Source organism: Gobio gobio, assembly GCF_949357685.1.
Source record: "Gobio gobio genome assembly, chromosome: 1".
In the NCBI taxonomy this organism is placed as follows: Eukaryota; Metazoa; Chordata; class Actinopteri; order Cypriniformes; family Gobionidae; genus Gobio; species Gobio gobio.
In genome coordinates, this window is record NC_137097.1 from 64803197 (window position 1) to 64817571 (window position 14375).

A 14375-nucleotide genomic window follows, 5' to 3' on the forward strand; every position below is an offset into this window, starting at 1 on the left:
CAAATTGCCCACTTAACTATACTACTTAACTACTACTTAACATTAAAATATGTTTTAGTTTATCAAACATGCTTATCGATACATTCGGCAATGCACTTCTTCAACCATATTTCATAAGACAATAGAAGTAATTATGAAATTACATACTTAAGTCCTACATAAATGTCAAAAAACACTTGAGTTCAGCTAATTGCTTTTTACATAACTATAAACTATTCAGTGTGTACAGAAACATTTTCAGTGCTAAAGTGTACTTCTTTTTCACAAATTCTGTTAGTGACAGTAGGTAATTTAAAAACAGGTATAAAGCATCACACAAATATATATTTATTTATAATTCACAGAAGGTTGTCAAACACAACAGAAGCAGCACGGGCTTATTTGAGCATCCATCACAGCAGATTTATCTGAATACTGTACATTTACACTTAATACAGACACACAAACAAAACCAATTCCAGTCAATCCGTTTACTCAACCCCCATTGTTTAGCTTGTAAAACTGGCATTCATCCAGGTGATGTGAAACACATATACTGAACAAGCGTCCTATTTTTTCTTTTCTTTGTTTCCCTCTTTTTTCTCTTTCTTTGCACTACTCTTCCCCTTTCCCTTCTTCGTCTCCTTGCTGGGCTCTGCTCTGCCCCGTTCATTGTTCTGTTGCAGCTGAGCGGTGTGGACTCTTTGGATGAGAGAGAAGTAGTCCTCATAAGGGCTGAATGGACTAGCCGCATCTCCTGGGTGTGGAGACGAGGGTCTCGGGTGTCCCTGTCTGGCAGGAGACCTGTTAGTGGACGTAGACCTGGAGCGATGGTTTCTGGGTGAGTTCACGTTGAGAGAGACCGGTCTGCTAGGCCTACGGCTGAGAGGAAGTACTATAGCCTCCCCTGGTTGTCCGATTGTGAGGAAGACTTCAGGGAATGGACACGGCTGATTATTTGCTCCATGCACCTGAAGGAGACACAAACATAGACATTAGACTCTAGGGGTTCTCAACTCTGGACTTCCAATCCAAATCAAACACACCTGAAAAAGCTAATCAAAGTGTTTTTAGGATTACTAGAAAGTTACAGGAACTATGTGAGTTTGATGTGGACCTCGAGTGGCCAGAGTTGAGAACATCTGCATTAGACATCAATGTTCAGTCATGAATAAGTAGCCGTCTGGAACAAAACAATATTTTAAGTCCTATGTTTACTTTGAGCTGCAAGATCAGCTCATGTCAATAGCACTTATTTGAAGTTTTATTTAAATAAATGAACGGCACTTTGGGCAAATATTTTTTCCATTTCAGCTATTGCAGTGGCATAGAGAAAGCTATTTGTTTTCATACAACAGCATATAATAGTAAAAGTTGAGCAATGGACATGACAAAAAAACTCAAGAGTTGTCTATAGGAATCATATTGTCTTCTGAAACCATATGATAGCTTTGTTTGAGGAACAGGCCCAAATTTGTCATTATTTATGCATTATTTATGCCCATCAATTTAATTGATCTCATCAGGATAGTTCACCGAAAAAAATGAAACTTCCCCTCACGTCATTCACACAGAGAAAAAAAGGTGTCAAAATTGTACCTTTAGGGGTATAACAGCTTGTCGCTGAGGCAGTACCCTTAAAGGACATATTTGTACCTTTTTCTACTCCTAAAAGTTGCACATTAGCACCTTAGAGTACAAAAATTACATACCTTAAGGTACTACTATCAACCGTTTTGTGCTAAAATAAAAGGTACAAATATGTTCGACAAGCCGTTGTACCCCTAAAGGTACAATTTTGAGACCTTTTTTCTCTGTGTTCCAAACTCAGATGATTATCTGTTTTCTGTCCTTTTTGGAGCTTGAAAGTTTTGGGTCCCATTGACTTTCATTATACACTCAAAAAAAATTGCTATATGGTACTAAAAGTGGTTATTGGCTGAACTCATTACTGGACTGCTATTTTCCTCTCACCAGGCTCCTGAACACTACCACTCATTATGCCTGATGTGTGACACCTGTGTTTTGCCCTATTAAGTGGGTTTGTGCCCTTTGTGCCATGCTTTATTGTTCAGTCTTGAGCCTATGCTACCTGTTGTCAGCTGCAAGCTAAGTTGGTATTGGTTAATGTTTTTGGACCCTTGTGTCTGTTTTGTTTTTCTCTGTTTCTTGGAAGCCCAACTTCCTTTGTTTTGTTGTCATTTTCTTAAGTAAAGATTGTCTTTTGTTGAAGATCAACGAGATGGCACGCTTTTTGCCACCTCTGCCCTTGGATTCGTTTACTGGAGACTTAACTCAATCAATAAACTCAGTGACTTTTAACACTAGAGACCTATGTTCAATCCCCACCTAACAGGCCTGTTACAGCATCATAGGGGAACACTTTTGGTGCTATATAGCACCATATCTTAACAGGTTCTGTATATGGTAGTGGTGCTTTATAGCACCTCAGTCATACCAAAGAACCACTGAAGCACCAAGATTTGTTGCTATACAGCACTTAAAGTGGTTCCCCTACGATTACGAGCCAAAGAACCAGTTTTAGTGCTATATAGCACCATTTTTTAGTTTACTGACAAAAACAGCTGACACATTGTGATGTATTTTGGTCTGTTCCTCACACAAATCTATCACATGACTTCATGGTTGTGGGTTTACAACAAAATGAAGATAGAAGATTCTAAATACTGACAGAATTTCTATTTTACGTATCGTAAGTATGAAATATATTATCTGTTGATTTTGGGAACTCTGTAGTACTTTTGTTTTTAGATTTAAGTCTGGCATTACACTGTAGAAAAACAGTATTCTTATTGCCCACCTTGAACATTGAGGGTATTAAAGGTTGTGCCCTAAATTGGTTAAAATCCTATTTGAATATTAGAACTTTCTCAGTCTGTGTGGATGGGTGTTCATCCTCCAAATCAATTTTGACCTGTGGGGTTCCCCAAGGCTCTATCCTGGGCCCCTTATACAGTATATGCTCCCACTGGGTTCAATTTTTAATAGGCACTTACTGGTCCCTAGATTCAGGCTTTTACCATAGCCGGCCCTAAATTGTGGAATAGCCTACCACTTTCTATCAGAATAATCTCAACTAAAAACCTCTTTTTGAGAATGTTTATAATCTCTGAGCAAAATGAGACTAGTCTAAGAATCAATTATGTGTTTGTGTTGTTTTTTACTGTCATTCTGTTGTATGTATTCCAGTTTTTTTTTATTGATATTGTTCAGCAAAATGGTCAACTACTGTTGCTTTATTGTGCTTTATAAATAAATTGAGATTGAGTGTTATAACGAAACATAAGTAGCAATAGATTTTTCTTCCATGTTGTGACATACGGTGGAGTGAAACGTATTACTTTTAAGTAAACTTTTCACTAAATATTCTTTCATTCTGATAAACAAGCCATGTATTGTACTTACCTGATGTGGAGGGAAGCGCATGGAAATTTTAAATGATATCTGTAAAACAAGAATGTGCTTACTATTCATATCAACCACTTCAGCTCAATTTTCAGGAATCAAAAGCAAAAAAATAGATGCAGTACATGCTAAAAATAAAATCCCTCACCTGCCCAGACATGTCATCATACTGTAATCTCTCCTTATCTGACGCTGGGCAAAATGAGGCCGATCTGGGGGGAGGCATGTCTGATTCATAGACCGTCAGAGTGGGAGAGGAAGGTCTGGAACACACTTTTTTTGGTGCAGCAGGTGACGCAGGGGTCAGCATGATATGGGGGGATGCTTTATTTTCCTCTCTCCTAGTCCCTATTCCGGAGGGCTGGAGAACTGGCAATGCGCTAAGTGTCACGCGTTGATCATCCAGTCGTCCTCTTTGAAACTTGGTCAGTAAATTGAAAAACTCCTCAGGATCTTCCGCTGTATGCAACAAACACAGTAGTACAGTGTGAAACTTTTGGATTACAGTGATTCAGTTTTTAATAATCACAATCGTCCAAGCAGACTTCAGTTACCTGTGGGATTTGCGTTTGGGTTCTTTGGAGAGGGAGTACTCTTTTTAAAGGGTTCAAATGAGCACCGCTGGTCATCCATTCGCCGATGCTGTGCATGATGCACCATGGAAAAAAACTGGTCCTGATCAATACAATTTTGTACCTTAATTAAGAGAAAGATAACACTATATGAATCAATGTGAATTTATGATTTCCAGGGGCATTATACTATGTATTATACTATCCTAAGAAAACAGTCTATGGTAATATATATACCAATCAGGCATAGCATTATGACGAATAACACTGATTATATTAAGGTGAATAACACTGATTATCTCTTCATCACAGCACCTGTTAGGGGGTGGGATATTTCGGTGACGCATTGCTGCCACATACACATTTTTTTTTCAATCAATTATGTCGTAATAACGAGATCTTACGTCGTTTTAACGACATTTTCTCGTAAAAACGATATCTTGCGTCGTTTTAACGACATATTTTCTCGTAAAAACGAGATCTTATGTCGTTTTAACGACATATTTTCTCGTAATAACGAGATGTTATTTTGTTAAAACGACATATTTTTCTCGTTAAAACGACATATATTTTCTCCTAATAAGGGCATGTGTTGTGTAGTGATGTGTGTATAGGCTATATGTCTGTATCCACATTAGAGAATTTATTTAGCCCATGCCTTTGTCACACTTGTTTGAAAAACAGAAGCAAGCTCAGCGTAAAATAGGCTCATCCGCTGCCTGTATCAGTGGCAGTGCCCATAGCACGAAATTGTTGTAATTTATTGATGTAGCCTATAGTTCATATATAGCCATGGGTAACAGGTGCCATGGACCGCTCATGATTAGCCTCAGTGGCATAACTTTAACCTAGTAATGACGGACCCTGGTGCAGCCACAAATATCATAACTATCTATAGGCCTACTGTAAGTAAGATTGTCTTAAAATGTATTAAAAACAGAAAGACGCTATAGTTTCAGCCTTACTCAAAGGCCGCGGAAACATGGCCAGTGGGTTCGTTACGCACGCCAATCCATTCCCAGCGTTCTTGGTTTGCTTCTTATTTATTAAATATAGGCTACAGTACAGGCAATTAGATGAAACCTTGATCAAAATTAAAATACAATTTATAGGAAACGAAATTCACTTTAAAGAAAGACTTTCTACAAAACAAAACTCAATAAAAATCATGTTTGACCACACTCCATGTCCCAGACAATAGGCAGCGGATGAGCCTATTTTCAAACAAGTGTGACAAAGGCATGGGCTAAATAAATATGGATACAGACATATATACACACATCACTACACAACACATGCCCTTATTAGGAGAAAATATATGAAAAATACAAGAAAAATATGTTGTTTTAACAACATAACATCTCGTTATTACGCGAAAAGATGACGTTAAAACGACATAACATCTCGTTATTACGACATAATTGAGAGAAAAAAATAATATGTATGTGGCAGCAATGCATCACCGTAGGATATATTAGGCAGCAAGTGAACATATTGTCCTCAAAGTTGATGTGTTAGAAGCAGGAAAAGTGGGCAAGCAAAAGGATTTGAGCGAGTTTCACTAGGGCCAAATTGTGATGGCTAGACGACTGGGTCAGAGTATCTCCTAAACTGCAGCTCTTGTGGGGTGTTCCCGGTCTGCAGTGGTCAGTATCTATCAAAAGTGGTCCAAGGAAGGAACAGTGGAGAACCGGCGACAGGGTCATGGGCGGCCAAGGCTCATTGATGCATGTGGGGAGTGAAGGCTGCCCTGTGTGGTCCGATCAAACAGACGAGCTAATGTAGCTCAAATTGCTCAAGAAGTTAATGCTGGTTCTGATAGAAAGGTGTCAGAATACACAGTGCATCGCAGTTTGTTGCGTTTGGGGCTGCATAGCCGCAGACCAGTCAGGGTGCCCATGCTGACCCCTGTCCACCGCCGAGAGTGCCAACAGTGGCACATGAGCATCAGAACTGGACCACAGAGCAATGGAAGAAGGTGGCCTGGTCTGATGCATCACGTTTTCTTTTACATCACGTGGATAGCCGGGTGCGTGTCGCTCACCTGGGGAACACATGGCACCAGGATACACTATGGGAGGAAGGCTTTGGGTAATGTTCTGCTGGGAAACCTCGGGTCCTGCCATTCATGTTTCTTTACGAAGTGACATTGCCAACTACTGGCCAAGAATAATACAGCATTTTTAGGCATTTTCACGGGTGAACAGGGATCGTTTTGACAATGCGAAACATTTCAAGAACCAAAATTAAAAATGTTCCGTTTTCAGTACATCGTTGTCATGTAAACATACCCTAAATATTGAGCTACAGGCCATCACAAAGACAACTTTTTATGCTACTAACTACAACAAAATCTATAAAATTTGAACTATATAGGCCTACAGTAAAATCTCTGTAGCATGTTTAGCACATTCAGTGTTATTATTAGATATAGTATATCACCTCCGCTCACCTCAGAGGAAGGACTAAATGAACCTGATCTCCTGGTTGATTCAGATGGAGGGTTAGTCGGGGATACCGACTGAGAATATGATTTCCTTGGGGGGGCGGGAGACCCCAGCTGGATTTTGGGAGCAGAGCAGGACTGATCATCCATCCGAGAGCCCTGCCAAAGAGAAAATAATACAAGCGTGCCTTGTTATCATGGAGTGCTTTTAAATTAATGATATTCTGTCCAGGTTTCTATTTCTGTGCACCAATTATTAAAACAGGAGAGCGCTAGTAAATGTTGATTGAGATCTTAAAATAAGCCCTTTTTTGCTGGCCTATATTTGTTCTCTTCCCCCTATTATTGCAGCGCATGGTCGTGTCATCACATTTTTCATGATTTTCAAAGCACTGATTTACTGACACTTTTGATCAATGAATGCATCCTTGCTGAATAAAAGCATTAATGTCTTTCAGACTTTGGAACCATATTGTATGACCTTTTGAAATGATGAAGGCCACATCTCAACACATTACATACCTGTATTCTGGAGACCATGTTGAAGAGCTGATCTGATTCCTGAGCTGTCATACCAGGAGGTGCTTGTTTTGATGGCAACAGGTTTAGCGTTGCCCGCTGGTCATCTAACCGTCGATTTTGGGTGTTAGTAATGAGTTTAAAAAAATTCTCTGCATCTTGGTCTGTTTAGAAGGTGTATAGAAACATGCACTAGTAAGAAACTTTGTTTTTCGATGCATTTGTTGAATGACTAACTTTATTATCACAGACTAACCTGACTGGCTGTTGTCCGTATGTCTGGGTGATGACGATAAGGGGTTAATCGAGCAGCGCTGTTCATCCATACGTCCACGTTGGGTTTGACTAACTAGACACAACAGCTGGTCCTGCTCACGCTGATGGATTAAGAACAAGAATAACAAGCTTTTGTACTTTGTTAGTAGCAAGTTTTGAGAAAAAGTATCTGCGGCCACTGTGAATATAGCATTCATACTCACTTGAAAACTTTCCATTCTGTCTTTGTCTGATATGGGGTTGAATGAGGCTGATCTGGTTGTGAGCGTGTTATAAGTGTCTGAATCAGCAGGAGGTTGAGGATTGAAGCTCGCCCTTCTCACAGAGTCCGGGGCCCCTGGGGTCAGGGTGTTTTTTGGAGGGATGTGTTTCCTGAAACTCTACATTGCAGGTAAAGAAATTTGACACAATACTTTCCTTTCGTTCCTTTTCTGTATATCAATCAAAAATAAATGGTAGGATTTACTCGATGATCTATAACGACATGGGTAAAGGTTAGGTTTAGGGGAAGGTTCAGGGTTAGTACTTAGTTGTTACCCAACTATTATAATTACTATAATAAGTACATAGTATGTACATGGAGAACAGGACTGTATAATAAAATGCTACTCATATAGTAACAGTGAATTAAATGTGTAATTTTGAAATAGAATGACAAAAACAGTATTATCTTGTAAAACATGCTCCAATAAACATTTTACTAATCAGATGTGCTCCAAAGTTCACCGGAAAACTCACATGAGCTCTGCTGACCATGTTGCAAAACTGATCAAAGTTGGTCTTCAATACATTTCCGTCTTTCGGATCTCTGACCGTGAATGCCTCCATCCCTGGCAATGAACTAAGCGTCACTCGTTGGTCATCTAATCGTTGGCTCTGACTCTTGACCAGGAACTGGAAAAACTCGTCTCCATCTGCCGCAGAGCCATCCAAAGAGACATGAACATGTAAATGTTACTTTTAAGGCAAGACACCCAAGACAAAACCTTTGTTTTTTCATTCACAGGTCAAATTTGAGTATGTTGGGCTGCTGCCATAATAGTCAGAAATATACACCAAACTGTACAGTTTTATTCCTGTCAATACAGAACCCCGGACATGGGGTTGGATTATATAATATGAAAAATATATTTTAAATATATACTGATTCGAAAGACCGCTGTTCGCCAGCTTCTTTGTTTACAAGTAGAACGCAGAACCGCCGCAACTCTGCCGTCATTATGTTAAGCCCACCCACCGACTCTATACACGATGTGATTGGCCTGACCAGAGTTTGGTTTTTCCAGCTTGCAAGCCAACGGAGAGTTGCTAGACTACCCAGTCTTTAAATTAGATTTGCTGCCGCTATAGGGTGCGTCTGGATTTCTAGGCTACTCGCAAAGATATTTGCATTCGCTCACAAACTTTAGCGTTCCCTGAGAAACTTTGCCTTCGCCTGCAAAATGTTTGCTCCCCTGAGAAACTTTACGTTTGTTCGCAAAACCTTCGCGTTCTAACCGAAAGATATTTGAGTTCGCTCGCAAACTTTTGCGTTCGTTTGCAAATTTTTCCGTTCAATCGCAAACTTGTGCATTATCTCGCAAAGATATTGGCATTCGTTCGCAAACTTTTGCGTTCACTCGCAAAACCTTTCTGTTCTTTCGCTGAGATATTTGCGTTCGTTCGCAAACTTGGGGAACGAAAAACTTTTTGCGAATGAACGCAAAGTTTCTCAGGGGAACGCAAACATTTTCTAGAGGAAGCAAAAGCATTGAAATATAAATAGTTTTCGTCCCATAATTTTTCCTCCACCATGTCCTCTGTAAGAGGCTCCGTAAAAAAGAAATATCAAAATCCCCTTTGTAAAAACCACTGACTATAATATGTAAACAAAATTAAACAAAAAAAATGTAACTTTGTTTATCCAATGTTCATATTTCTGATCTGGAAATGTATGTGAATTAGTTCATATTTATTCGAAAATGCCTCATTTGCATATTTATACATAACATTTCAGAAAACTTGAAATAAGCATTTGTCTTAATGCGCTGTGATTAATCAACCGTGTAAATATGGTGATTATATATTTTATTTCTTAATTACCATTACCAAAATGACAAAGACATCTGACCTGGTTGAGGTTTTGTCGGACCCAATGTGCAGCGCTGTTCATCTATTCTTCCACGCTGAGCGTTACTAACAAGGGAAAACAACTGATCCTGTTCGACAGAAACCTGCTGCAAAGACAAGACATCAATCAACTTTAACATTCTTAACAGGTTGTTGTAAACATACATTGTTAATATTGTTCATAATGATTCATAGCAATGCAGTAGCTAATAATAAACTAGAAACGTTTAGGGTCAAGTTTAGAAATGTAAAAAAATGAATACCTCCATGTTGTCCGCCACAGCCGTCATCTCCTACCAATCATCATCTGGATATTCTTCTCATTAAGATACAAATATCAATGCATACTTCGTTAGAGCAAGTATTACAATTTCAGTCATAGTGCAATCTAGCTACTTGTGTACAAACTTGCGTTCCAGTTTCTCTCTCCAGACTGAAGTGAAGCTCTCTGAGGATGGATGGATGGATGGATGGAGAGCTTTTAGAAGGTCTTAAGCTTTAAATATAAACCCGCACCCATTAGGAAACCTAGATGGGGGCTGTCTTTAATCCCAGATAAAAACGTTAATCCTCTCTATCATGCAGCAATGATCTTGTATCATAGGAGACAATTATTTGAGCAATGACATCAGTATCAACAGAGACCTCCTGACATCGGCCTGTGTTTAGGTTGATAACTCTTTGGAACCGATTAATGGATTTATCAAAACCTGCAGACAATATAGGCTTAAACAAACATAGGATGATTCTGTTCAGGGTCAAAGGTAAACACATGGATGGGCATACAGGGAGAGTGCTCTCTCTATAGAGGAAATCCAACCAAGAGTTGAGCTACAGGAAGTGCAGCTGCAAATGTGTGCAAAATGGACCTGAATCTAAAAAAAAAGATGTTTTATTTATATAGCGCCTTACCGTAGCTCACTTTACTTTGTACATTAAAATACATTTGCACACCCACACACATATTGCAAACACATAAGGCCACATACATATTCATTTAGCTGAGTCTTGAAGGTAGACAAACATGAGATATTACAGAGCATTAACACTAAATGACCTTCCACTTATACAGTGGACAACCGGAAACAAGGGATGGACAAAAGACAAGTAAATGATGATCTAGGGACCGGGAAGGACAGTAGGAGGAGTAGTGTAGATCAGACAGATATGGAAGTGCAAGACCATTTAATGCCTTAAATGATAGAAGTAATATCTTAAAGTGAATACGTGATGCCACAGGTATAGCCAGTGAAGATCATGCAGTTGAGGAGTAAAGTGAGCAGAACCTCTGGTGGAGGTGAGAACTCTTGCTGCTGAGTTTTGAATATACTGTAATCTTGTAATGCATGAATCATATGCAGAATCTTGATGTCTGTGTGCGACTGTGAAATATTTGCTCAAAACGTTGTGTGCACATACTGTTTTATCATCCTTCAGGATAAGTGATCCTTTTAATGCTTTTGGTGCCAATACAGTAGATTCGCAAGGTTATAGTGGCTATAAACAAATGACTATTGTGCCAAACAAGAACACAACATCAGATGCTCGCTTTCGGATGATTTAGTTATCATCAACAAGGAGCTGATTACACCTGATGTCACTTTATCTTTGCTTTCTCAGCCACAACTATTGTGTTTCACAAACACACAGTTAGAGCAGCCAAAGAAAAGCTACCTCAAGAAGTACGGGGACCAAGAGCCCAACTAAAGCAAATGCTTCCCACCACAATGGTGACTTTAAATTAACCATAAATATCAACATCTAAACCTCTGGTAATTCTCAGTAAGAGCTTCTGTAGACGTCTGACAGAAATAGTCAAAGCGTCTCGTATGTCTGTGATTAAGGGCAGCACCAGTTTCTCCTCACAGACGTCATAAAAACGTTCATTCTGGCTCCTCAGTGGACGTCTTATCAACGGGTGTTCAGCATCAGCTTGAGTGAGAGACGATTGAATATTACCAAGATGGAAAAAAAGAGTTTTTAACAACCGAAGAAATATGAGAGGCCAATGATAGAGTTGAGTCAAATAACCAAGATTACAGACAGATGAAGGCTTAACATGAACCCCATTGATGTCAAAGGGCCGGTCCATCCTTTTGACTTGAGTTAAAGCAAAGCCAATCATCAATATTTCAGTTTTGCTATTATTTAGTTTAAGGAAATTCAGGGACATCCCATGCTTGATATCTCTGATACATGCAGTAAGTGAGTCAGGCAGGAATGAACCTTCTATGGTACGGTGTTGCCTCCAGGCAACATAGTCTATTTTAGTTTTTTTTTAATACAATGAAACACCAATTTATTGGTCAAACCTATTTTAGGGAAGAAGAACTCAAATACTAATCAATGAAAGTGCGACAAAATGGTCACATGACCCACAGGGGTCCATTTTGTGTGTTTCAGCACATGTGCACAGGTCACATGGCTCCATATTTTCTCCGATGAAAAGTGCATTTTTCACTAGTTTCCGTCGTGTTAATCACCCACAAAAAATATGAGTCACCTTCACTGGTAAGTAAAGAAGTATTTTCAAGAAATTTACATTATATATCATCAAATGTTTGATGTAACATTGAGTATTTTTTGAGTAAATAAATATTTTATTTGAGTAAATAACAAAAAACTGTGTGTTGCCTCATAATGGAATCGCATAAGGCCATACCAGACACACTAGATTGGATACAAATATAGTATATTTGTAAGGAAAAGAGTTAAAATTCTCGAAATGTATTTGTATTTTTGCATGATTTTGTAATGCACGTATAAGATTAGTAATTCACATATAACTGCATATATTATGATCTGCACGTTTTCTATAGTACTTAAAAAAAGGTATAAAACACAACCGATGAAGGGGAGGAGGATGAAGTGTCATGCGATGAGGAAGATGAGGTCATAGTGACAATCTGGCAGGGAGATATCGAAGATGGAGATGAGGATGAAGATGGATATGATAACTTGACATGATAACTTGATGTGATGGTTTGGTAATACTTGTGTTCCACGATGGTACAATGTTGCCTAAGAGCAACAGCTGAATTTGAAATGTTACTTTTTATTAAATATGAAATGTGTAATACATTATAAACTGTATAAATTATTATCATTTATTATTCTGTGACTTTTGAACTTAATGCATCCTTTGCTGAATAAAAATATTATTTATTTTATAACCCCCCCCCCCCCCATTTTACTGACCCCATTTTAAAAAAATGGTAGTGTACCTATATCAAATAATTAAACAGACCGCAAAATGAAACAAACTTATACTCAAGCACAGTGTTGAGGAAAGTTACATGTTGCAATATTGCGTTACTCCCTAAAATTACTATGAAAAGTAATGTGTTTCGTTGTTTTTGTGTTACTTTATCTCAGTTGGACTGGACTTGCTTATCCATCCATCCATCCATCATCTTCCGCTTATCCGGGGCCGGGTCGCGGGGGCAACAGTCTAAGCAGAGACGCCCAGACTTCCCTCTCTCTAGCCACTTCCTCTAGCTCTTCCGGGGGAACCCCGAGGCGTTCCCAGGCCAGCCGGGAGACATAGTCCCTCCAGCGTGTCCTAGGTCTTCCCCGGGGCCTCCTCCCGGTGGGACGTGCCTGGAACACCTCCCTGGGAAGGCGTCCAGGAGGCATCCGGAACAGATGCCAGAGCCACCTCAGCTGGCTCCTCTCGATGTGGAGGAGCAACGGCTCTACTAAGAGTTCCTCCCGAGTGACCGAGCTCCTCACCCTATCTCTAAGGGAGCGCCCAGCCACCCTACGGAGAAAGCTCATTTCGGCCGCCTGTATCCGGGATCTTGTCCTTTCGGTCATGACCCACAGCTCATGACCATAGGTGAGAGTAGGAACGTAGATTGACCGGTAAATCGAGAGCTTTGCCTTGCAGCTCAGCTCCTTCTTCACCACGACAGACCGGTACATCGACCGCATTACTGCAGAAGCTGCACCGATCCGTCTGTCGATCTCCCGTTCCATCCTCCCCTCACTCGTGAACAAGACCTCAAGATACCTGAACTCCTCCACTTGAGGCAGGAACTCTCCACCCACCTGAAGTGGGCAAGCCACCCTTTTCCGACTGAGAACCATGGCCTCGGACTTGGAGGTGCTGATTCTCATCCCAGCCACTTCACACTCGGCCGCAAACCGTCCCAGTGCATGCTGAAGGTCCTGGCTCGAGGAAGCCAACACGACAACATCATCCGCAAAAAGCAGTGACGAAATCGTGTGGTCCCCAAACCGGACACTCTCCGGCCCTTGGCTGCGCCTAGAAATTCTGTCCATAAAAATTATGAACAGAACCGGTGACAAAGGGCAGCCCTGCCGGAGTCCAACATGCACCGGGAACAAGTCTGACTTACTGCCGGCAATGCGAATCAAGCTCTTGCTCTGGTTGTACAGGGACTGAACAGCCCTAAGCAGGGGGCCGCCGACCCCATACTCCCAGAGCACCCTCCACCGAATGCCACGGGGAACACAGTCGAATGCCTTCTCCAAATCCACAAAACACATGTGGACTGGTTGGGCAAACTCAGCACCCTGGAAAGGGTATAGAGCTGGTCCAGTGTTCCACGACCGGGACGAAAACCACACTGTTCCTCCTGAATCCGAGGTTCCACTATCGGCCGAATTCTCCTCTCCAGTACCCTGGCATCGACTTTCCCGGGGAGGCTGAGAAGTGTGATCCCCCTATAGTTGGAACACACTCTCCGGTCTCCCTTCTTGAAAAGAGGGACCACCACCCCGGTCTGCCAGTCCAGGGGTACTGTTCCCGACCGCCATGCGATGTTGCAGAGGTGTGTCAGCCAAGACAACCCCCCAACATCCAGAGACTTGAGGTACTCAGGGCGGATCTCATCCACCCCCGGTGCCTTGCCACCCAGGAGCTTTTTAACCATCTCGATGACTTCAGCCCGGGTGATGGATGAGTCCACCTCTGAGTCCCCAGCCACTGCTTCCTCAACGGAAGACATGTCGGTGGGATTGAGGAGATCCTCGAAGTATTCCTTCCACCGCCCGACGATATCCCCACTTGAGGTCAACAGGTG

The 14375-nt window shown here is 40.9% G+C and overlaps 1 protein-coding gene across 1 annotated transcript; it reads right to left on the minus strand.

The window, feature by feature from the left end:
• Positions 1-305: 305 nt before the first annotated feature.
• On the minus strand, positions 306-9777 carry LOC307128826 (uncharacterized protein). The gene is made up of 11 exons (XM_079820827.1): positions 9591-9777; positions 9329-9434; positions 7957-8132; positions 7422-7598; positions 7199-7319; positions 6946-7106; positions 6430-6582; positions 3960-4101; positions 3554-3864; positions 3406-3444; positions 306-950 (listed from the first exon to the last, which is right to left on the minus strand). The coding sequence occupies exons 1-11, from the start codon at positions 9615-9617 to the stop codon at positions 549-551; spliced, it is 1815 nt and encodes a 604-aa protein (XP_079676953.1). The 5' UTR covers positions 9618-9777; the 3' UTR covers positions 306-548.
• Positions 9778-14375: the final 4598 nt, after the last annotated feature.

Bases quoted from the DNA above. Each gene is read 5' to 3' on its own strand.
- LOC307128826 (XM_079820827.1), bottom strand. From the start codon at position 9,617: ATGACGGCTGTGGCGGACAACATGGAG. The intron at 9,435-9,590 runs GTATTCATTTTT...TTGTCTTTGCAG, and splicing joins CTGTGGCGGACAACATGGAG to CAGGTTTCTGTCGAACAGGA. The intron at 7,599-7,956 runs GTGAGTTTTCCG...CCTGCAATGTAG, and splicing joins ACATGGTCAGCAGAGCTCAT to AGTTTCAGGAAACACATCCC.